Raw genomic sequence first — 23,375 nt, forward strand, 5'->3', positions numbered from 1 at the left:
GCTCACAGATTTGGGTGAAACAGCAGGTAGGGGAAATAAAGGGAAAACAACATTGTCACATCGTGTTATGTAGGCCTTAAACACGATATTTACTGGGTCTCCTCTGTCTTATGGAGCTTCTATCTGAACATTAACTGACTGATTAACTTCAGCTATAACCCGAATCAATCAGGAAGTGGCTCTTGATTGTGCAAAACTGATGGACAAGAAGAATGAGACTTGGAAGAAAATAAAGGAATGTAGAAACTGCAAAGAGGTTAAAGGTCAAGGAACATTGCAACATGATTCTCCAAAGAGCAAAACATTCAGCTGTTGTTTGAAAGTCACAAGTGGTTTATAAAGTATTCTGTGTATGTGTACCTACTGTATCTACATGTATAGTTATATTTGTACGCATGAGTGCAGAAATGTGTCCTTTTTAAAGTGTGTATTTATGTGTGTACGTCTCCCCTCCAGTCCCCCCTGAGGACCCGGTGGTCGATGGATCCCCGGAGCTCCTGCTGATGGCTGGGACTCCGTTCAACCTGACCTGCGTGACCCGCGGGGCCAAGCCTGCAGCGCACATCCAGTGGACCAAGGATGGAGCCTTTATAGATGGAGCCTACCAGTCCACGGTGACTCACACACACACACACACACACACACACACACACACACACACGCAGGCACACATGTAGATAGACAGCAAACACACAAATCAAGCAGCAGAAAGCACACATGAAGAGTTTATGACATTGAAATGAGATCTGCTTCGTCTCACATGGCTAACTTCAAAAGAGTTTGGAACATACATTTTATCACTTACAGTTTGTGCTGAACAGCAGCCGCTCGCTGGCTGTTTGTTTGTGTGTTTATGTTTTTTTGCTGTAAGCACAGCAAAGGGGAATTACAGTGTTTACACCTCAGGCCGCACATCACCCCCTGGAGTCCTGCGTTAGGCAAATACAGTATGTAGCGCATGCAGTATGCAAGGCAGCAGAAGAGTTTCTTGGTTCTTGGTTGGCAGAATGATAATGTCTGGGCAGATGGGGACCATATTTATTACATAACACCTTAGCACACTTGCAAATTGTAAATTCTGACCTGTTAACTGGTGGGCAGCAGCATTTGTGCCGTAAAACCTGGTGGGAGACTTAAAGCATGTAGGAACTAATTATTACAGTATGTAGTTATTTCAGTAGTGGGAATGAAAGTGCAAAAACATCAGTGAAATGCATCAGCTGTTTCTATTTACCCTATCAAGGTCAAATCTGCAACTTTTGCATGTACTTCTCAAATGTATTTAGGGCTCAACAGAAACATTTCACTCTGAGAAATCAACGTCTGCTCTGCCAGTTGATTCAAGACAAACCGGAAAACAAAGTTAAATTTGACCACAAAAGTACTGATAATGTTAAATTATTTTTGAACCAACATAAAAAACTGAAATTGGACCAACTCTGCCACCTGCTTGGCTCAGCTTCAGAATGATGCAACAATCAGGGATGACAAAAAGCAAACTATAGTTTTTATCTATAGTACACATATAGGTGCATGTGTTAAAGGAAAAGTGTAACACTGAAACAAGAGTGACGCACCTCTGCTTTAAATTATCATTCATTGTCACATCAGTTTAAGATCTATGTTGGTTCAGTCATCCAAACCCTGTCACTCAGTTCTTATACACCCTGACCCTCCAGTCATGTTTGAAAGTCGAGCTGAAACAGCATTTCGAGAGTATCTAGCTTCCGTATCGTGACGCATTTCCGAGTGAAACAGGACGTGCAGGCGGGACATATCATTAGAGGGATTTGATTGGATTGTTGAGAAGTGGGTGTAGACAGACGTTCTCCACAGCGCAGTAGCTAGCTAACTGACCGAGCGTTCTTGGTGATCTGCGGCTAAATGTTGCAGATTGGTTGGTTGAAATTGTTTGGTGCTAACTTACGTAAGCACGTGTGAAATTTAGTTTTACCGGAAGAAAAAATGGTCGGATTTTGATTTAAGAATAAAAAAACGTTTTGGCCTATTTTGTCAAATAGATGCACAATATTACCGGGGATGTGATCTAGAAGGATTAAAATTATATTTTTAATTTCACCTTGACTTTAAGACGTATAAAATGCAGTGTCCAGGGTCAGACTGGGAACAAAATTCGGCCCTGGCAATTTTTGCCTGGACCGGCCCCATTTTTCTCCAACATACACAGCACAATATCGCTCGATCCGACTAGAGGAAGAGACGGCGAGGTGATCTACGAGCAGTTTAGCAGAATGTCTAACTCTGTGATCCAGCAGTGAGCAGTTTATAATCATGCAGCGCAGTGAGGACATCGATCTGTGAGTGGTTCTCAGGCTCTGCCCCTGACTCAATAGGGACGCGATCGCTCCCGTATTTCGCGCACAATCTCTATCGAGAATAAAATACGTCTCCACAAGCTGTGATTGAGATGTGCTGGAGGTGATCAGAGTTATCATGCTGTGCGGGGAGGAGAAAGACGTTAGGAGAGGAGCAGATATGACGCAGACCTGTCTGTGTTTTGATGCTCGTACCTGAATCAATAACGGTGCGATCCGTCCGTATTTCTGCGCACAGTTAAAGTATAAACGTCGTCTCCACAGACTGTCATATGCCCATATGCTGTGTAGTTCACAAACACAGAGCTGTAGAGGGGCATCAGGCTTCATGATAAAACAAAGTTGCATATCACGTCAGGTGTTGTGAAGCCAGGGTTGCCAGGTCCGCAGTTCCACTGGAGTTGGGCTACTTTTGAGGACCGGAGAGCAGACCGTTCCCGTTGTGCCGTTTGAATTAGGGCTCCGGTATGATCGTATCCCTTTCAGAAGCTCTGTAATCCAGCCTGAACTGCGGTGTCTTTTTGGAGTAGTGGGCCGCGGCCAGCAAGTTTTCTCCCACAATCCCCCCCCACACACATTTCTGACGGCCTGGCAGCCACTAGGTGGACCAGCCCATCTGGCGTTTACGAGAGTTTCCAGATCGCCAGTCCGAGCCTGATTGTGTCTGATATGTTTTTTCAGCAAAATACCTTGTAAAAATCCTCCCAAGGCATCTCCTCCTTCTCCCTCATTAAAAATTCCTGAATCTGCATAGTCCCTGCCCACAATGCAAATTTACAGCCGCTCCCTCTGTCGCGAAAACAAAACACGTCTCTGCCATCGGTTAGCACCAACTTGTGGAAACTTAGCTAGCTTGAAATGTAGTAATTAGTAGTAGTAACGTTAACGTTAGTAGTCAGTTGTGAGTTTGCAAAAATTACGATGACGGATACAGCTGGCTCGTGCATCACTGAAGTGGTTGCCATAGGTTACACATAATGATCTGCATAGCGTCACCCCGTCCATTAACGGGATTGGCTCCTTAGGTTTGTGATGTCTCAAACCTGCCAATCTGAAAACGTGTTGTTCAGCCTGTCCTTGGTACACTGCAGTTTAAAAACAGACAGGCCCAGCCATGGAGATGATGCTGATGTTGTCCCTGATGTGTCTTGTAGCACATGAAGAACACCACATGGAGATGTTTACAAGGTTAAACACTTGTTGTTCACTGGAGGGAGCCTTTAACATAACATTCATCATCAGTTCGTCGTTCATCAGTTTAGGTTTAAAATGTGAACAAAATGCAATGAGGTTTGGTATGAAAATTGTTTATACCTGCACAATGACTTGTATTTACTTTTAGTAGTTTACAGGTTCATGTTTGTTTTATTTAAGAAGGGACAATGCACATTAATTTATATGGGCACTTTGGTCCATCATGTTACTGTGCTAGATGATTTGGCCTTATGTCTAGATGTGAAGCGTTTACAGTTACACTTACTCCCCAATAAACTTGTTTTCCCATCATCAACCATCCTTGCACACAGTAAAGGAAAAGTATGGATATGAAACACACACATGTAGGCATCACTTACTTTGCACACATTTAACAGTCGTGACAGAACGTGAAACACGCACAGATACAAGACATGTTTAATTAACTCACATGCACAGACAGAGACTCTTACACACACACACACACACACACACACACACACACACAGAGGTGAAAACTGTGTGACACTTACGATCTCAGTGATATATTTTGCACTTCTTTCTCCCACATTCACACTCTCTGTGCTCCCGTATTCTCTCCTACTCATGAAATGATGCCTTTAAGCGGCACACACACACGCAAACACAGACACACGCATACACATATGCACACTCATGCTTTTCTATGCACACAGAGGCAGCAGCAAACACTGACTCACACACTCAAACACAGATGTTTTTACATCTTGCAGCCAGTTTTATGCCCCCCCACACACACGCTCATGCATATTACATGCTGCTCTTATGTTCCTGTGCTACTGACCACGCAGCTACACCACTGTGCAGGCACATACACTCTCTGCATGCAAATCACCAAACCCCCTGAATCCAGAAGAATTTTCTTATTGTGCAGGAAAAGGTTTCTATCTTGTGTGTCATTGCTGCAGTTAAGGATTATTTTCTAATAAACTTAAAAAATCCTTACTGCATTAGATGTAACATGCACACCCACACGCCGAACAGGAGATCTTCAAATTGCTTCTTCTCTCCAATTTTTCCAAAACAGTTGTTTCAACAGATCAGTCAGTGAAACGTCTCGGCCCCACTGTGCTCCTGCTCTCTCTCTTTGAAGTGCTACGCTCTCATTATGAATGCACATTCCAGTGTCATTAAAAAAACGGAGTTTCTCGTGTTAATTGAAGGAACATTTTGTAGGCAGTTATTTTCCTGCAGCAACATTAAACTTCTGAACTATGACGATGGAGTAACAACACAGCTTTGCTTTCTGCATCGTGTCTTAAAATGTTGCTTTGTTTTCTACTGTCACTTTCTGTTTTCATTGTATACTATTTCTTTATCTCTCTTGGCTCCATTAGTAACCCTGCTCTGTCTCCCTCTTTTTTTATTCCCTTTCTTCTCTCTTATTTCTCCCATGATATTCCCCTTACCCTCCTTTCTTTGTCCTTCTCCATCCACCGTGCTCCTCCTTCTCTTCTTTGATCTTTCCTCTCCTCCCTCAATCCTACCAACACCATCTTCTACCCACAACCGTTCTCTCCCCCATCACTCCCCATTTCTTCACCAAACAGGAAGTGTTACCGGACAGGAAGAGGGTAACAACCAGGAGCTACCTTCCCATCACACCAGCCGACACCGACAGCGGCCGCAACTTCACCTGCGTGGCAAGCAACCCCGCGGTGCCGATGGGCAAAAGAGCCACTGTTACCCTCAACGTCCACCGTATGTTGCCCCTTTTTTCCCTGTCAGAGTGGCTCAGGTTTGTGGGGCCGAGCTGTTTGTGTGGACACATTGTAAAAATCAAGCTTTCATTAGGCCCAGCATTAGTCAAACACAAAAAATATGCTAGTTATTTCAATTTACAACCACTGTTTTTGCACCATTCTCAAACTTGGGCCACTTCCAGGTTTGATTTAGCTCTTTGAATCGATTCAGCACAATCCTTTAGGCCAGTAATTTTCTCACTAAAGCAGTTCAGCAAGTGGATTTTCTTTAACATCTGGAAAACTTTGTGAAAAGGATTCCAGTCGTGTCCCTGAATGAGAAATGAGTAATGATTGCTCACGAGAAAACTCTACTTTGAATTTTCAATCAAGAAGATTGATGTGTTTTTCCTACCAAGTGTAGTTATTAATTACTGGGAGAATAACTGCAGTAAGTACGTGCTGCTTAACCGGTGGTGTGTTTGTGTAGAAGGCCGTCGAGAAGAAGGTTTTCAGAACATCAGATCATCAGGGGTTTTTTAATAGTCTTTGTGATTTAATTGTGTGAGAAATCACTCAAGTATTTGTCTTTCTCCGTCTAGACCCTCCTATGGTGACCCTTTCCATCGAGCCTCGGTCCGTCCTGGAGGGCGAGAGAGTCACCTTCACCTGCCAGGCCACTGCCAACCCTCCCATCATGGGCTTCAGGTGCGGAAGAAGTTTTTCCTGATTGTAACCTTAGATAAAAACACCAGGGTCATTTTAAAGGTGTTTTTAAACCTGGGACAAAATTAGTGGTGTAAGTAAGTACAAAAAGATTTGGTGGTGCTCCAGCATATCCTTAATCCAACTGTGTTATCTAAAAGTGACAACATTACAGAAACCATCGCCACAGAGATGGACCGTTTGTTAAGGTACTTAATTTTTCCACTGCCTCCATCAGTTATTTTCTATCTATCAGTGACTTTGGGATTTCAGTGGGTCTGTGACAACGACACGTCTCCATCTGCTCTAACTGTACAAAAGTGATGCCAAAATAGCCCCCGTGACGTGTGCTGCCATCTTGCGATGGTGACGTCAATTGGAGCCAGAGCTGCGCAGAAGCGATCAGCCGGTAGAGCTGCCTTAGCCACTTCACTAACCAAAACACACACTTACCTTAACGGAAAAAAACAGCAAGAATCCTGCGAAGAACGTTCCCAGATATGGAAACTTCAGTGATTGTTTTAATAACGTCTCCTCTCACGTTCCTCCTCTACTCTGCTAATCCAGAACAGATCTGCTGCAGTAGCCGTATTTGTCAACAGAGCTGTCAATCATCATTTTGACAGCATCAAATAACTAATTAAAAATAAACCAGAAAAATGAACACTTGGACGTAAATCAGCATGATAATAACTAACTATAATGACAGAAACCATGTTTGAGAAAGATTTATTTGGCGTGTATTTTGATTTTATGGTTTGACTCATGTCCCATCTGTTAACGTGGAGGAGGCGGGATTTATGACCTATACTGCAGCCAGTCAGCAGGGGGCGACAGAGAGGGTTTGGCTTCACTTTTAGGGAGCTGTCATGTTGTCCATCTTATACAGTTACAGTCTACAGTCTCACACAACAATAATACAAACAAACATCAGAGCAGATACTCAGATGTTCTGTGACGGATGTCGATGGACTCTGGTGGCTTTGAAGAGAGCTATGTGACGGCTGTTTCTCTATCAGTCCTTTCTGAAATGCTGTCATGTCATGTTGACACTTTGTAGAGCAATGTGATTCTGTCAGTGCCACAAACAATTGAATTGAACATTGTTGCCCTCAAAGGTTTCATTGCAACCATCAATAGACTCCAATATGTAAAAATAGAGCCCAGGTTAAAATTCTGGACTATGTATCAAACAAACTAAATGATATTACTTACTTACTTTGTGAGCTTTGTTGTAACTTTATGTCCACTCCAGAACGGGATGGATTCTTAGATGCTGGTAACTGTTCTATAGGGACTGCAACTTCAGAAGCCACGCCGCAGTTCTGTTTAAAGCCAATAGATTTTCTCTCATTTATTCCAATCTGCCTGTAACCACCACCTGGAGGTGATCCTGAATCGTAATTTCTGCTTGCAGAACAGAATTGGTGAAAGTATTGAACAATTGTACAATTAAACATTGACTTTTATCTTAAGTGACAGCACTGAGGCGGGGAAATTGCTAAATGCTCAGGCTTTAAGTCAGTGGTTTTAATCTAAGGTTTGAGACTCCACCAGAGGGTCCCAGAGTGGGAGCTCTGCCAGGTACTTAAGCACTAAGCCTATTGAGTGTATATGAGAGTGTCATCCGATGGCAGATGTGCAATATGGATGAATGATTTTGAGCTATATATCTGGCAAGTTATAGAAGCGTTGACAGAAATTAAGATAGATTTATTTCTTAACTCGCAATCACTCGCTCAGATTTTGACATCACTGCTGTTTAAATGTTAGTTTAATAGCTGTAATTGTTAATATAGAAACACTCATTGTCTCATAGTGGAAATCTAACATTTGGATCACCTCCAAAGACTTATTACCCATCATGCTTTAGAGATCACATGCTGACAGACTCACATTACGGTGATTTGTAAAGCTTGAATATTTGTTTCATGTGGATGTGTTTCTCTGTCAGGTGGGCGAAAGGTGGCGTGCTGCTGGAGGGGGCCAGGGAGAGCGTGTTTGTCACCACAGCCGATCACTCGTTCTTCACCGAGCCCGTGTCCTGTCAGGTGTTCAACGCTGTGGGAAGCACCAACGTCAGCATCCTGGTGGACGTGCACTGTGAGTAGAGTGAAAACACTCCTGACCTGAGTGGGTTTTTATGATGATGTGTTGTGTTACAGTTGCTATATTTGTTGGTACTTGTTTGTAGAGCAAAGCTGCGTTTATTTTGTACTCATATATTTAGCAGAATAACATTACCGTATCTGGTTACTGTTTAATCTGTCCTCTCATTTCTCTATTACATTCAACAAAGTATAATGGAAGTTGTTGTCAAGCCTATAAATAAAAAAAGTATGTAAAAAAGTTATGATACAACATGAAATTGGAACTGCATCCATACAAACAGTAAACTCTGTAGCCTTCTAAATGTGTCCACTTAGCTGTTAACAAAAACTCTAACCAGTACCGTGTTGAGGTTAGCGTTTCTACTTTGTGGCTCCTCTTTCATTTTGTTGTCTTCCTCTTTCTGTATCTTAACCTTCGTTACTGTTTTCGTCTTCTTTTCTTCTTCACAGTAAACTGATGTTAATGTAACTAACTTCTTTCTGTGGATTGATATGATTGGACCGAGTCTCTGATTAGAACTGTGTATGATCCACAGTTTGTAATTCAACAGTCTATTATGTAAGAGATAATGTACAGTGAGCAGGTTGTTATAGCGGAATGGAGCCCCGACAGAGTGAGCAAGACCCGGATCTCTCTGTCGTAGCCGTTTTTGCATCGTTTAACCTTTACTGCTTTCTCTTGGCTGATTTGTCTTTTTTCTTTTCCTCCCTCTGTATACAGACCGATGTCAAATTTACCGGACTTCTTTCGGCCCGGATTGATATGATTACAGTCAGTCCTTCAGAATGTGTGATTTAGAACCGCATCCCTAGCAACGGTCTGTTCTTCATAGCAACAGTCTGTTATCGAGAAATAAGAGACCTCGGAATGCCGTTATCAGAATCAAGTATTAAACACAGCCGTGGAATAAGGAATAAGGAATAAAGTGTACCTTACTCTATGATGCAAGGTTATATCCTCCTGACAGCTACAGGAGAGTTTGAAAAGTTCCACTCGAATAAGTTTTACAAGAAATTTGGGGCAAAATGTATTTTGAATCTTTTTTGTATTTTGGGTTTTCTAGTAAGAAAAGAGACGTCTGTCTCCTCTTTGTCTGTTTCCATCTCAATCATTAATTCTGTCTCAACACAGTTTGTCTCTCGTGTCACCTTCAGTTGGCCCGATACTGGTGGTGGAGCCGAGGCCTGTTACGGTGGACGTGGACTCTGATGTCGCTCTGAACTGCAAGTGGTCGGGTAACCCCCCTCTCACCCTCACCTGGACCAAGAAGGGCTCCAACATGGTGAGAGGATAGCACCAAACCGTCCCCTGACCTTTGACCTCAAAGCCTACACTGTGTGATCATGTCAGATATGAAGCTTTATCTCAGTAAAATGTTGAATATCCCAATTCAGAACATAAAACATATTCGGGTAAAAACCCCAATTTCAACCTATATTAACAATGTGTAAGATTCAGACCTCATAAATGTTTGCTCAGTTGCAAAGCAGACGATTAAAAGAGAGACTCCGTCTTCATATCTTAAATCTTTAATTCATGGCTAACAAGTGAAGAAAAGCTCCAGGAAAAAAAACTAATGGAGCCTGCTGAGTAAATCAACATGTTTTATGAATTAAATATAGATCTCCCTCTCTCCCTCCCCTCCTCTCTGTAACATCTCTCCCTCTCTGTCTGTCTCTGCTCCCCACCTCACAGAACTACTCTCCTGCTCTTTCTGCATACTTAAACCTGTGTAATGTGTGTGTGCAGGTGCTCAGCAACAACAACCAGCTGTATCTGAAGTCAGTGAGCCAGGCCGATGCAGGCCAGTATGTCTGCAAGGCCATCGTGCCCCGGATAGGAGTGGGAGAGACCGAGGTTACACTCACGGTTAATGGTCAGTGACTTTCCAATTACTCTGATATTAATAACAGTGCTTATTAGCAAAAAGAATGACAAGTTTAAAACCCTTTGTTTAATCTAGAATTAAGAATAATTCTTAATATCCTTAATGTACAGATTAGACCACTCCCTGGGCTTGTCTTTCCATCGACCCGGCCTGATTCATTACACAAGCCTGACCCAAACCCAGCAGCTAATTCTGTAAGCCTAAACAGTACAGAAGTAAAGCTAATACTTCAATGTCAAAACTCTCTCCATGAGAGTCTTGCAATTACTCCATATATCAAAACTGATTCACCAGGAACCCAATGACAAAAAGGGAGTTCAGGAATGCTTCCTAAATCTTCGTCAACTGACAAGGTGGCCGGTCCAACCAAAAAGGGGGCAGCGACACTCATTGGCACGTCCTTGCGAAATATGTGGTCCTGAAAGCTTGATGAGCTTGTGATGACTCGTTCACGGACAAGCAGAGAAAATGTTAACACAGTCGATTCAAAGGAAAGTATTTGCACCTTACACTCCTTCCTCACAAATAATAAAAACCAGCGCAAAGTTATTGAATGGCACAACGCAGCTGATATGATCACTTTCCCTGTTACGGGGTCTCGAGCTGGCCTTAACCTCATCAGGTTTGGGTTTTAAACACAAAGAGAGAGAATCAAATACCAGACTTTAGAATAATTGAATAAACTAACAGACCAAAGCAAAAAGGCCGTCAGAGTCCATGGGAAACAGCGGAAGTAAAAACGTCCACACTAGAAACACTAAAAACAAACTGGCAAAGAGACAGGGAAAGACTAAATAGAAGGTGAGTGTAATCAGGCACAGGGCGGGGCACACAATAGCTGTGGCTCAAATTGGGGGCTGCATCCTTCCAAGGACGCTGCCTACGGAGGATGAGTCATTTGCAGCCTGTGTGGACAGCTGAGGCCGAACTGAACTGAGACGGTCTGGTCTACGGAGGAGTTCCTGTTTGCGTCACCAGCTGTTCCCGCCCTTACACTTGCGTCACCAAACGCGGCTCCTGTCGCCTAGCAACAGGTAGCTAGGGAGCTAACTAGCTATCATAGCTAACGTCACGTAACTTAACCTATTATTTTAAAGATAATTTGTTTCAAGGCCCGTTTCCTTTTTTTATATCCGTATTGCTAGCTATTCGACTGAGTTGAAAGCAAAGACTTTTACATTTAAAGCATATTCCTCGGCCACTTGAGAGTTGGCAATTGGCGTGCAATGATGTTTGGCTACGAAGAATGCACCCGATGGATCCCTCTTAGCCCAGGAAAAGGATGACGCATTTCGAAAAGCCTTTGAAAGGAGACAGCCTTTGACATGCTGCTGTGACGCAATCTGACTTCACATACGTCCTTCGAAAGAGGCAGCCCCTGAAGTGGGACACAGCTAATCACACAAGCCAGAAAACACACAAAGGTAGATAGAACAGCAACAAACACAATAAGGATGGGTGGATGACTAAATAAAACAGGAAATACATTTTTGTCCCAGTCCTCTGATAATGGCTGACGAATCAGTCGACATTTATTGACACACAGAAAGAGACTTGATCTCATCCATGGTAATCCCACGTTTTCTTGAATAGATTGTAGCTCTGGATCATGAAGATGACGTCGCTTACAGCTTGGAAACAAGCATCAACGAACACACCTCCTAATTGCTTTATGTTGCATAACTATCATAAATGTTGGCAGTGATTTAGACGTCTGACATCGCAGTCATACATATAATGTCTGGTGGTCCCTGCTTACAGATGGTATACTATCAGTTAAGGTGGCAATGACTCGTTGATTTGAAGTTCAGTAAGTACAGCACAATACTTGTTGCAGTAATCCTCGTCTGTCTCTCTGTGTTCTCCAGGCCCTCCCATCATCTCCAGCGATCCAGTCCAGTACGCTGTCAGAGGCGAGAGAGGAGAGATCAAGTGTTACATCGCCAGCACCCCCCCTCCTGATAAGATTGTAAGTCCATCCTTGGAAGTTGTAATCTGCTGCAGAGGTGCTCGACCTTTGTCAGATTGCATCTTTCCCCAGACAGAATCCTGATAAGAAGAACTCCTTGTCATCCCTGAAAACAAAATGTTCTTTACTTCTTCTCTGCAGCTTGTTTTACTAAAGAAATGATCTGCACTGGTTGCACGGTTCTCCGACTGTGTCACGAGTATGTGTGAAGGATCTGGTCCTCCTTTGTGGAGGAACGTGTGACTCATCAAAACAGCTGCTGTGGTTATTGGTTGAAATGAAAGGGGGGATACACAGTACTGTGTTCATGTTCCACTGAAATGTTGAAGCTACAGGAATAATGGATGCTTCTACTATGACCATATGTTTACTAATCCTCTTGTCATTCCTCTTATGTTTCTTTTGACCTCTTGGTGGGTCCCAATCCCCTTGTTTGGAACCGCTGCACAGGAAGTTAGAGAGCTCCGTTTGTGAATATTTCTATCCTTAATCAATGATGCTTTGGTGTACTTGAACAAAGCATTAAAGGTGCTCATCGGAGCAGCACTTCACTGTGTGTAGTCCATTGACTGTATATAGAGATAGATAACGCGTCTCCACCTCCTCTCATAGTAAAAAAAGTGAAGCCAAAATACCCCCCGGAAGTAGGCGCTGCCATCCTGTGCATTTGGAGCCAGCTGGTGGAGCCGCGGTATGACATCCCGCCCCTTCTGCTTACCAAAAAACACATTTAACTTACAGAGAAAACAGCAAAGAGCCTTCAGGTCGCCTCAGCCTGCAGCAGTGCAGCTTCTTGTGTTGGTCTGAGGTGTATTAGTTATGTTTCCTCTCGCCGTTCCTCCTCTACTCTGCTACTCAGGAACAGATCGGCTGCTGGAGCCGTATTTGTCAAGAGAGCTTTCAATCATGAGGTTACACCCCCTTTTTATAGCATCAAATAACTAATTGAAAATAAACTTGTCAGAAAAATGAACACTTGGACATAAATCAGCATGATAAGAACTAACTATAGAAAGAAAGAAAGAAAGAAAGAAAGAAAGAAAGAAAGAAAACGCAACATAGCCTATTTATAGGCGCATTAAAGGCATCAAGTTTAATTCTGCACAAATAATGAAGATATTCAAAAACAGATCACAACAATGCGCTCTTACATTCGAAACAAACTTACGCACAAGTCCTCACTTTTAAAGAGCAGAGAAGATGAGTGAGGGCGAGGAGAAACGCACAGACAGACAGGCCCATCATGAGAGAAGATGGGGAACATGCTGTCAGATTTTCAGCCGCATTCAAGAAAAATTGAACCAAGTTCAAATTGCAATTACCAGACATAATGTAGCGGTTATGGAAATTAGAACATCAGCCTAAAGCCTAATTTGAATCAAACTGCAGTAGAGTTACACACGACCCACCAAGTAAAGAAAAATTAGACTGACACGTGCAGAGGCTCAGAAACAGATCACATGGACACAAAGTGGATCCATTTGAGGATTTTCAAGTGAAAAATCCCACTTGGTGAATTAAACACACCATTACACCACCATTACAGTTTACCTCACACGCACCCCGCTATGGGAATCTCTGGTCTATGGTGTAGATGCATGATTTCAGTTTGATTCAAGGAGGATTTTCACGAGGATTGTTTTAATTTTCTGCAAAAATTGCCATCAGAACAAAGAGAAAAGAAGCTGTAATCACATAGGGTTTCACAAATAGTGGCTTTAAAACTGTTACTTTGTCATTATAAAAGGGTCAGTGCACAATCCATGCCATCCTAATTTTAGTATAAATTGGACCAACCGTTCCAATTCAGTGAGCCCTCCCCAAGTAGCCATCTTTTCTTTCCAGGGAAACGTTTGTGTCTCCTGAAACTGCAGAACTACATGCAGTGTTTTATTCCCTCCCTTTCTTTGTCTGTGCATTACATAAGTTACAGAACAAGAAGTTTGGTTGGTGATACAAACCTTTAAAAAGGGGGGAAATACCAGAGTTCTCATAAATCACAATTATGAGCCGTAAAATGGAAATAAATCTGGTAAGGACATTTGAGTTTGAAGGCTAGGATGAGTGAGAGCGACTGTGAGGGTGAAACAGATTGAAACCAGAGGCAGAGCGATGGAGGGAGGGTAAAATTCTGTACCTTTCAGCGTCAATTATCCAATTGTGCAGCGCCGACATGACAGAAATCAGAGCTTTTAGAAGCTTCAGCCCCCTGCCGCAGTGGCAGAGAGCTCCGAGCGTATAATGTGATACGACATTATAGTCCTGGCTTAATGCAGAGACACAAAGACTTATAAAATATGGAATGTGATGCTGTGTGTGTGTGTACAGGGTGTGTGTGTGTGTGTGCATGTAAAAGAGAAAATGAGAGCTTAAGAAAGGGAGAAAGAAATAAAGACGATGGTGCAACAAAATTATTTTGAGGAAAAGGAATAAAGACAGAAAGTGAGGGATTCTGAGGCAGACGGAGACGTTAAAAAGACACATTATGTAAGACTGGCAGAGGAAGAAAAGCCTCTTTTTCCCTCATCCACTCTTGATCATATTCACATTTTTTATTTTATCAAACCAGGTTAAAAGGTACATTAGCCCGACATATGGCTCTATGTATATTTGATATCCCCGTGCTCCATATTTAATACCCTCAAATTTCTACCTCAGCAGATTTTAAGTAGAAAAACCTGCTTGAGGTTTTATCGCCCATGTACACTTGCTGAACGGTGTGTGTGTGTGTGTGTGTGTGTGTGTGTGTGTGTGTTCTGATATATTTGTGATGCATTTCTTTCTTTTACTACCCTGAAAAGTGGCTGCACAAATTTTAATTAGGCATATACCGCACAAGGAGCCCACAAAAGAAAGTGACCAAGGTGTGAGGATATAATTTGTTTTGCCTCAAATATATTTCCTGCCCAGACTCGCTTAACCTTTCTTAACAGCAGCCCATCTGTTTGCTGAATGTTTACTTGGTATTATGTGTGTGTTTGTGTGTGTTTGTGTGTGTGTGTGTGTGTATGTGTGTGTGTGAGTCATTCTGGTTAATACTACAAAAGATAAGATAAAGTGAAATTAGCATTATTGATCCCCGAGGGGAAAGCTTTGGATTGCAGAGTTTGGATAAAACTCAAACAAATGAAACGTATTGAAATTTGCATCTTCATCACACTCATAAAGAGCCTGTGTCGCCTTGAAGGATTCTGCCTGCTGTGTTGATTAGCGACAGATTTATAGATTTACAAACGTTATAGTGTACAGACGTACAGCCTTTGATCTTAACTTAATCCTAAATTGGCAAAGACCTGCTTTCCATTTCAGTGCAATCCTTTTATAAATGGAGGATCACAGTGATTGAGGGCAAGAGCTGGCTTTGCATACAAAGGCTTTCTAATGGCCTCTACCCACTGATCACATACGTGTGTTAGTAAAACTTTTTATGCAACAGTTTGTTCCGACCAAATTATCTGATTGGAGGTATTCTATTAGTGCTGAGATAAGCTGTGTCCCAGTCCAGGGGCTGCAGCCTTCGAAGGCCGTATTTGAAGGCCTTGGAAGCGTCACAGAAGCACGTCGAGGCTTGTCCCATTTTGAAGGCTCCTTCAGATGCGCCTGACAAATGCGTCCTCTGTTTCCCAGTCCACGAAGGATCCATCGGGTGCGTCCTTCGCGGGCCAACATATCCCAAGATGCATTGTGCGCCAATTCAATTGAAATGGTGGACTTTAACACGGCCGAGGAATACACTTTAAAGTGTAAAACTTTTTGGTTTCAGCTCAATGGAACAGCTAGTGTTACATGTTTAAAATAACAAAAAGGCCCTTGAAACAAATTATCTTTAAAATAAAAGTTACGTGACATTAGTTTTGCTAGCTACTTAGCCTGCTGGCTACCTGTTGCTAGGCGACAGGAGTGGCGTTTGGTGATGCAGGGGTAAGGGCGGGAGTAGCTGGTGACGCAAACAGGAAATGCTCCGTAGACCAGACCGTCTCATTTCAGTTCGGCAGTTAATGACTCTAGTGACATAATCAGTCGTGTAACCTTGCAGAACACAGGAGTTGCTGTTCTACCCCTGCCTTTTTTTGATGACTATTTTTGTGTTTATGCGTGTAACTTTAATTTAGTTTCTGATCTGATCTATCCATTCAAAAAAGTCCCACAAACAAACCAATAAATCAAGGCGGCGATAAAACAGCAACTCTAGTGTTGTGCAAGGTAAAATTACTGTTTTTGTCAGTGGAGTCTGGTAACTTTGAAGAGCAAAGTAACGACTGTGTCTGGTTATAAGAAAGGCTTCTTTTTAACAAAAGTGGTCTCTGTGTAGAGAGCCTCTCCTAATGTTGTCAGACACTACAAATCTGAGCCTGTCAGCTGAGAAAAGAAGCACTATAAGGGGATGCACTTTGATCAGGCAGGGATTATGTTGCGGCCTATTGCAGCCCGTTTCATGACGGCTGTCTGCGGTTGAACTATTGGAGCAATTTTCAAACTTTTCTTACTTTTTTTTAGACCACCAATGATCATAAATAGGACCCAGGTTTAGAATATAGAAGCCAAATGAAATCTCCTAAATGTGTGTTTCAGGTTTGGGCGTGGAAGGAGAACGTGTGGGAGAAGGAGAAGGGCACCCTGATGGAGAGGTACACGGTGGAGCAGAGCAAACCTCCGTCGCAGGGCGGGGCCGTGCTCTCCACGCTCACCATCAACAACGTCATGGAGTCGGACTTCCACTCGCCTTACAACTGCACCGCCTGGAACTCATTCGGACCCGGCACCATGATCATCACCCTGGAGGAGACAGGTACGGAAAACAAAGGTTGAAATAACAAATGAGAATTTGGGTGTCCGTCAAATATTACAGTGTAACACAGTCATCGTGTCACACAATTAACAAGTGCAGTGGTGTTAATCATTGCAGATCAGTTTGCATCATTTACATCATGACATCAGTTTTGGCTCCTCTTTAAATGACGAGAAGATGCTGGCAGGGTTCGTATCATGTAGAACATGAGAACTAGACACAGACTCCTAGATGCCTCCCATTCATTCTAATAAGACGCTCACCAAGAGCAACTTTTTCCTGGTTTTCTTTTTGTGTTTTCTTGTCATGCACAAAAGGCAACAAAAGATTGTAGTCATAAATCAGTTTGTTTTACATATTCACAACATCCATACATCCATTATCTATAGCCTACTGCTTCTCCTGTTCAGGGTCGCAGGGGGCTGGAGCCTATCCCAGCTGTCATTGGGCGAGAGGCAGGGCTACACCCTGCTCTGATCGCCAGTCAATCACAGGGCTGACACATAGAGACAGACAACCTTTTCACGCTCACACACACACCTGTGGGCAGTTAAGAGTCACCAATGAACCTAAAGAGCATGTCACACACTCCACACAGAAAGGCCCAATTTGTCCGAACCAATGTTCCAGCTAGGAGCCTTCTAGCACCACCATGCAGCCCTAATTCACAACATAACGATTGAAATTGTTCATTTGCAAATTCATTAGTGCTTTCAAGAGTTTAAAGATATTACTTTTATTATCAACCCATGAGAAAATGTGTTCCTGAGTGTTTCATTCCTGCATTTGACATTTGGGACCAATTTTGAGCAAAACAGACTCGTCGTACCCCGAAAAAGTTCAGTTGAAAAGCAGGCAACAGAACCAGTCGCCCTTTTAGGGATGCACTGACACCACCTTTTTTCAGACCAAGTACAAGTACTTACATTTGGGTACTTGCCGATACTGAGTAATGACATGAGTACTTAATGATATCATTACAGTTCTCATAATGACTTTAAAAGTTTCATTTTCATCAGATGTTCCTCACTTTCTGACTGTAACAAAGTAAACATAGACATTTTAACACTCAACATCGCTTCTCCACTTACCTGCTTAACTAACAAGAGGCTAACGTCAAGCCGTAAAGTGGTATTCAGGTGCGGTACTCGTCGTAGTTTTACGAGTACGAGGAGGAGTACTTAAGCTCCGATCCATCCCACCTTTTTACACTGCAGTTCCGCCTCAGCGCCGTAACAAGGCCCCACCATCATGCAGCCTTTGCCATTTTACATTGAACCAAGCAAAGCCGGCATAAAGCCGCCACAGTGTTTGTTATGAGCGAGGTGTAAACAAACAGCGCGTGCTTCAAATACACACACAGCGCTGTTCTGCCCTGCCGGCTCCTCCGATGCCGGCTCAGAGGTGGAATGATGGGGCGAAGTCATTCTGCCTCTGTGCGTTTTACGTAGAACACGGACGTAACAGATGCGTCATAATCCCGCCTTGAACTGGCAGTGTAAAAAGGGGCTAGTCACTTTGTTAGACCTGAGAGTGTGCACACAAGCACATTGGTGACTTGACTTACAAGGGTAGGGAAGAAGAAAACAGAAAACAAAACAGCGTTTGTCTAATCTGAATACTTCTCCCTGTATCTGCACTGTCCTCATGTGTGGCGCTCTCCTGTCTGCTTCAAACTGAAGCGCCTTTGAGCACGACTTGCACGGTGGCCTCAGCTGGAGGACACACGATAGATCACACTGTTATGAGTGCGCGCGGGATGGTTACACATTTTATTTTGAGAGCTTTGCTGTGTCACATTACATTGAGAAAATGATTTCTTCATGCTCTGTCAGTCTTATCTGCCTCTTATTCTTTCAGCTGTCAGATTTCGCAGGCTTCAGAAAATCTACCAAAACATCTCAGAGAGAGAGAGAACGTGTATTTGTCCTCACATGTAGTGTTTTTATCCCGTCTGACTTGCACGCCTTATCAACATAAGCAGGCCTGAGAGATGTAATATTAAGCTACTGTAAGACACAACAGGATTTATGCTTAAAGACACAGGTTCCAGTTGTCCCTAACCCCCCCTTGTCCCCCCCTTCCTTCCTTTGCTGCTGTTTCAGATATTGTTCCAGTGGGAATAATCGCCGGTGGTACGGTGGGCTCCTCCATTCTGCTCCTAATCTTCCTACTGGCGCTCGCCTTCTTCCTCTACCGCCAACGCAAAGGCAGTGAGTTGTTCTTTAATATATGTGTTTAGGGGCACGCACACGCATCACACATCTACTGTATGTGTCTATCAGTCTTCCTTTCTTTCATTCACTCTCCCTATCTGTCACTCTGCCTCGCCACGTCTGAAGAAAGGAACATATGCCAGCTGTGTAGCTTTTTATTCAAATGAGATTAATGAATATTCATATAATGTGGCAAACTGCCGTAAAACGCCCACTGCATGTTTCCCTTTTCATTCTACTGACATGCGATTGTATGAGTATTTTCAGAATAAATCGTATTTCTGTTCCGCTCCTACACTAGATAAAGTACATAAATAACAGAGCAGAACACAAGAGCATTTAGGGGTGAATAGTATTTAAATTATGAATTCCTATATGTTATTTATACAGCCTGCGGCAATCCAATTAGCATTTATGAACACAAACCACACTAAAGCTAACAAGAGAGAGAGAGAGAACATGTGCTGTCTTTAAGTTGTTTAATTTCGAGCTGTTTCATCACAAATAAAGAATCGGGAAAGACAATGAAGGTGACTGGCAGAGTCCCCAGAGGGATTTTCGAGGGATAAGAGTATATTTTCTGCTTCAGAGCTGATAACACCACAACAGAGGAGATATCATTTGGAAATAGAAACTCCAACAAACATTGTTGTGGCTCCAGATAAGCCGCCGCTCATTTGTTGTTCGACGCAGCTCGAGACTACACAGACTTCAGTCTTTACTTTTAAGGTTTCAGAAGATTGTTGTTCATGTAGACAAATATTGACTGTGCTGTGCAAAGGATGTATCAACTAAAACGAGGAGTGTTATCTCTTTAGGTTACAAACGGCGATGTTTAACCCGGAAATATATCTGTTTATAGGCCCTAAATCCACATTTCTGCAGCGACTGTGTGACTAATCTAAGTAAAAACCTTTTAATGAAATGACATAACACTTGTTTAATCTCTACCTGTGCATATTTAACCTTGTTTAGCCTTTATGTTAATGTGACAGCACTCAATTCAGACTTGTGCCACATTACAAGGTTAATATGATTGCCTCAGTGACTTTTATGTAAAAGCGACTCTGGCACTAAGTCAAATATGAGACAAACATTTCAATTTGCCAGCACAGTTATGTACAGCGACAAGGTGTGGGTCTGAAACACCTTTTAAGGCTGAATACTTACCACAGCAGCCCGGGCCCTGAGCTGTCTGTCTTCCCCTCACTCCCTCTTTTCTGCCTTTTCTGTCTGTCTCCAGCTGTCTCTATATATATGTGTAAGCAGAAATGCCAACAACAACATAAATCCTAAAAATATTGGAAATTTTGTTCCCCTTCAAGTTTAGTCTGAGCTTTAAAGTAATAATCTCGACGATTTTCATGTAAATAAATGTCTGTTAAGTCACTATCTATCTCCGAATGAGGTAACACAATGGTGATTGAGCCTATGGCCCACTGATGGAAGCCTTTGCATTTGCAGTATTACAGACTGGGTGTCTGTGGTGACTTTCACAAAAAAAAACACAAGCGGCGCCCAGTTAGTGTCTATCAGCCAGCAGTGGTTGGTCTGCCAGAGTGGGTAGGCGGAGCTAAGCGGCTGCTTTTCCGGTCTCTGCAAGTGACCTGCAAACAAATTGGACGCTCAGATGAAGCAAACAGTCTAAAAAGAAAAGCGACCATCAGCAAGGAAAATCAAAGAGTTACAACTGGAGCCAACTGTGGACGTCACACATGCAGCACTGTCTGGATATCTGGGAAGTGTGCTCCCGCAGTTACCGTTTATCACCGTAGGTGCCGCCAAAGAGAACGAAACTGAGATCTTTGAGATTATAACTTACCACTTAAATTCATAAAACATCCTGAAACGTGAAGTGGCTTTAAATCCATGTTAAATGTTTTGTTTGCACATTGTTCATAAGACAGCATCTTTACAACCCTTTTGCAAGCCTTGTACCAAGAAAGACTGTGATATAAAAGCCAGGGTACAAACATCACTCACAGACCGGACAGCTAGCGGACTGTGAGATGTTCACTGAGTTTGAAACCCTCCTTTAAGTGCGTACATTAAAAACTGAAGTTGTCATCAACAAAAAAAGAAAGATGCATTGCTACATGTTCACCTTCGCGGCCTCTGTAAAGTTATTCATGCTAAAGGAAGCGTCAAAATTGTTACCTCTTTCTTTCTGCCTTTTGAAGCTGCCTGCTGCCAAATCACTTCATGCATCATTATCAAAGCAGAGAAAATTAAAGATATAAGCCAAATGATGTACGAATCAACTCAGACAGAAACAGCTTTAAACACAAGAAAGAGTCGTTGTTTTAAAGCTTCTTTAAACCAGACTGAAATCATCAATTTATGTTGCCATTGACCCAAACAATGACCTGAGGTTGTGCTTCTCTTCCAGGCCGCCGGGGTGTCACCCTCGGTAAACCCGACATCAAGGTAGAGACGGTCAACAAAGAGACCCACAGCCTGGAGGAGGAGGCGGCCGACGTTTCCACAGCAACGCGGATGGTCAAGGCCATGTACTCCGTGAGTAGATGCCCATATCTGAGTCACCGGGGGCCGAGGAGAGGAGGCGTATGGGTCAACGGCCTTAAATGTACAGAGACACCAACATGAAGGGTGACGTGGCAGGAGAGGCACACGCGCATACTCACACCTTAACTCCACACACAGAGTCAAACAGCCTGATTGCACAACACACAGAAAAAACACTGAAACAGGAAAGCACTTGTTCTCACACAGGACTAACAGACATTAGCACAGTCACATAGACACAAAGACACACTCACACTTAGCTTTGACGTAAGAAAAGCGTTCAACCCTGGAAGTCCTGGAGAACTGAGGCAACGCGGTTTTAAAACTCGGACCAAGACGTGTTTTTCCAGCGACTAATCGTTTTTCGTCTTCCTCTCTCTTGGGATGAAAAACCTGAAACTCTGTTTTCCTCTCCCCTCCCTCTCTTCTTCCTTCTCCTTTCCTTTTCTCGCCCTCCCTCTTTCCGTGTGTGTGTTTCGTTGTTTGATGGTTTAGTTTCTGCCCTCTGTTTCCCTCTCTCCCTCCACTCAGCCGTTCAAAGACGACATGGACCTGAAGCAGGACATCCGGAGCGAGGGCGACACCAGGGAGGAGTACGAGCTCAAGGTGAGGAGGCTGGTCATTGACACTGTTTTGGTTTTTCTGCAACTTAGTTGAACTTGAACTTAATTTCCTGCATGGTGTACAGGCATATCATATTTCATAAACTTTTTCATATCCATCATAAATTACCAGCTCCTACTTTTTCCTCAGGTTTTCCTTAACAATTAATTAATTAATTCTTAATTTGTGCCCCTGAAGTTCTGAAAACAGATGTTGTGATTGTTCATGCATCATTTCAAGGGTTCTGTGTTCAGAGCATGATCAACCCCACATTTTAGGTTTCATTAAGGGGGGGTATTGTGCTAATTTTAAGCTACATATTTCACTCCTGTTATACCTGTGGAGTAGCTTAGCATAATTTACAGTTAAAAAAACTCCTCATGTTTCTCACACTGGTGCTCTGTGCAGGCCCTCATACAGCCTCTGCCTGAAACCGCTCAGTCAGCTCTGTCCCTTTAAGAAACCCCGCCCCTACAAGATCGCTTTCTTCTGATTGGCCAGCTCTCCGAAGCCTGCTGATGCTGCACTTTGTGACGTCACAAAGTGTGAAACGTGGTGTTTGCAGCAGACTGAGCTGCGAAGCCTGGGGGTTACTCCAACATACTTTTAACTACAGATTTGAAACTTCACCCACGTTTAGTCTGGACATCCAACATTGTAGCATATATGTGTTAAAATGTGAAACAGCATAATACCTCCTCTTTAAGCTGGAGTGGGGCAAAAAAATTTCCTTATACCCTCAATACCTCAAGTCCTAGCAGAAGTTTTATTCCAGTGTTAACTGTTGCCCAGGTGAGCTTCCTGTCCCGTCACTTTGCAAACCATGCTCATCCTGGGAAAATGAATCTGCTTCATTACGTATCGTCTTCATACACATGCTGTGCGCTACATCGCTCACACACTATTACATTTCTGGACATAGCATGAACAACGGCTCGTCCCACACTGCGCATACATCACCGCCCACATCAGCCTGCAACGTGACTGATACATGGTGTACCATATGAGAAGATTTATCAAATAAACAACAACCACTGTTAAGTTGTCTATGTTACATTAGCCTTGCCTGGTATTGGACTTCTGGTCAAGTTTTGTTGAAAAATTAAGAATAGCTCCGTTTTTTTGAAGTGGGGTGGTATGATAAGTGTTCATGAGGGCGGCCCATATTACGACAAGCCGCCTGGAGTACACATGAGCTAAGCTTTGCACAATTAAACTGATATTTTTAGGTCTGCTTCAAACCCCATGTGTATCCGTACATAGCTTAGTTTTCATGTCAGTACCCCAGGCAGCTTTTCCAAACAGCTTCTGCAGTT

At 43.0% G+C, this 23,375-nt stretch overlaps 1 protein-coding gene across 2 annotated transcripts in view; it reads left to right on the plus strand.

Annotated features, from left to right (window-relative positions):
- Window positions 1-23,375, plus strand: part of kirrel1b (kirre like nephrin family adhesion molecule 1b) — a 103,821-nt gene that overhangs the window by 72,872 nt on the left and 7,574 nt on the right. Inside the window, exons 4-14 of one of the 2 annotated variants that reach the window (XM_069684472.1) lie at window positions 457-614; window positions 5,120-5,270; window positions 5,854-5,959; window positions 7,911-8,059; window positions 9,223-9,350; window positions 9,818-9,944; window positions 11,825-11,925; window positions 16,498-16,714; window positions 18,820-18,927; window positions 21,320-21,447; window positions 21,952-22,062. In XM_069684472.1, the coding sequence (XP_069540573.1) occupies window positions 457-614; window positions 5,120-5,270; window positions 5,854-5,959; window positions 7,911-8,059; window positions 9,223-9,350; window positions 9,818-9,944; window positions 11,825-11,925; window positions 16,498-16,714; window positions 18,820-18,927; window positions 21,320-21,447; window positions 21,952-22,062 (1,484 nt within the window). The remainder of the gene's footprint in view (window positions 1-456; window positions 615-5,119; window positions 5,271-5,853; window positions 5,960-7,910; window positions 8,060-9,222; window positions 9,351-9,817; window positions 9,945-11,824; window positions 11,926-16,497; window positions 16,715-18,819; window positions 18,928-21,319; window positions 21,448-21,951; window positions 22,063-23,375) is intronic. The other variant, XM_069684473.1, reaches the window with a different exon arrangement.

Source organism: Semicossyphus pulcher, unplaced genomic scaffold, assembly GCF_022749685.1.
Source record: "Semicossyphus pulcher isolate SPU_LCO1_2020_fin unplaced genomic scaffold, fSemPul1.0.p SCAF_7, whole genome shotgun sequence".
In the NCBI taxonomy this organism is placed as follows: domain Eukaryota; kingdom Metazoa; phylum Chordata; class Actinopteri; order Labriformes; family Labridae; genus Semicossyphus; species Semicossyphus pulcher.